The 1,728-nt window shown below is 42.5% G+C and overlaps 1 protein-coding gene across 1 annotated transcript; it reads left to right on the top strand.

The window, feature by feature from the left end:
* Positions 1-364: 364 nt before the first annotated feature.
* GPR37 (G protein-coupled receptor 37 (endothelin receptor type B-like)) lies at positions 365-1,363 on the top strand (the record flags this gene model as incomplete). The annotated part of the gene is made up of 1 exon (XM_009865158.1): positions 365-1,363. A coding segment is annotated over one exon (819 nt), but the record flags the coding sequence as incomplete, so codon positions are not given.
* Positions 1,364-1,728: the final 365 nt, after the last annotated feature.

The raw sequence follows: 1,728 nt of genomic DNA, 5'->3' as shown, positions 1-1,728 counted from the left end.
GGAGTTGGAACTAGGTAATCTTAAAGGTCCCTTCCAACCAAGCCATTCTATGAAAGAGTATAAATCTCTTCCAGAGAACAGCCTTCATCCAATGTACAATAAATTAATTCCGTCTTCAGCCTGAGTGAGTTCAGGCCTTCATCATCCATCCCTAAGAAGACTGCCATCGACTGGGGACTTTTGAAAGAGATGAAATTTTCCCCGTCTCCACTGAATAATGGACTATACCCTTGTAGCTGTCCTTTTTTTTCCCCTTTAGTCCCCGTCGTGTGTTTTTTCTTCTTTCTTTTGTTGTTTATTTGTTTTGTTTCATTTGTTCCAGACAACACCTATATTAACTTGCCTTCCCTTTTCTCCTTCCCAGGTAGCCTCTCTCGGAGTCACCACCTTCACCCTATGCGCCCTCTGCATTGACCGATTCCGTGCCGCCACCAACGTGCAGATGTACTACGAGATGATCGAGAACTGCACCTCCACGACGGCCAAGCTGGCTGTCATCTGGGTGGGTGCGTTGCTGCTGGCCCTGCCTGAGGTTGTGCTGCGCCAGCTGGCAAAGGAGGACCCTGAATACAGCGGCAGCCCCCCAGGAGAACGGTGTGTGGTGAAGATATCCACTGCCCTGCCTGACACCATCTACGTGTTAGCTCTCACTTATGACGGGGCAAGACTCTGGTGGTACTTTGGCTGCTATTTTTGTTTGCCAACACTTTTCACCATTACCTGCTCGCTGGTAACAGCAAGGAAGATCAGGAGGGCAGAAAAGGCTTGCACCAGGGGGAACAAGCGACAAATTCAGCTAGAGAGTCAGATGAACTGCACAGTGGTGGCTTTGACCATTTTATATGGGTTTTGCATCATTCCTGAAAACATTTGCAACATTGTGACTGCCTACATGTCCACAGGGGTCTCTCAGCAGACTATGGACCTCCTTCATCTCATTAGTCAGTTCCTTTTGTTCTTTAAGTCCTGTGTTACCCCAGTTCTCCTTTTCTGTCTCTGTAAACCTTTCAGCCGGGCCTTTATGGAGTGTTGCTGTTGCTGCTGTGATGAATGCATCCAGAAGTCTTCAACAGTGACAAGTGATGACAATGACAACGAGTACACCACAGAGCTGGAGCTCTCCCCTTTCAGTACCATCCGTCGCGAAATGTCCACTTTTGCCTCCGTGGGGACTCACTGTTAATTTACCTTAGGACTTTATTTCCTGTATCCTTTCCCTTTTCCTTTCTTTTTTTTTTTTTTTTTACTTAATATTTCTCTTCTTGAAGCAAAATGCAAGGGAAAAAAAGATTATTGAAAACTACTCTGGAAACCAATCTGCATACTAACAGTCGTGCTTTGGGAAATAATTTGTTTGGTTATTAAAATGGAAGAAAGAGAAGGAGAGCCAGCAGTCAGTTTTACATCATGATGTTTTGTATGGTGCTAGGATTTTATTGTTTGAGAAGGAGAATCCATATGAATCCACTTTTATTTAATTCCGTAGTATTATTTTGATAATCGCTGTAAAATGATTATATAGACATTTGTGGGTTTTGCAAAGTGTTTCATATAAAAGATGTGGTGGAAAGTATTTGAAGGTAGTTTTAATCCAATTACTGTACACTATTGTGAGAGGAATCGGACTTCAGAAAATTTATAAAGTAGCATAAAAATAAATGAGGTTTTATTCTTTAACTTCATTGTCAATCTGCATTTAGTAAGGACATCTATAAGTAGTACTAAATT

This window comes from Apaloderma vittatum, unplaced genomic scaffold, assembly GCF_000703405.1.
Source record: "Apaloderma vittatum isolate BGI_N311 unplaced genomic scaffold, ASM70340v1 scaffold39262, whole genome shotgun sequence".
Classification (NCBI taxonomy): Eukaryota; Metazoa; Chordata; class Aves; order Trogoniformes; family Trogonidae; genus Apaloderma; species Apaloderma vittatum.
Note: the sequence above shows the minus strand (reverse complement) of the source record. Positions and strands in the feature narration are given on the sequence as shown.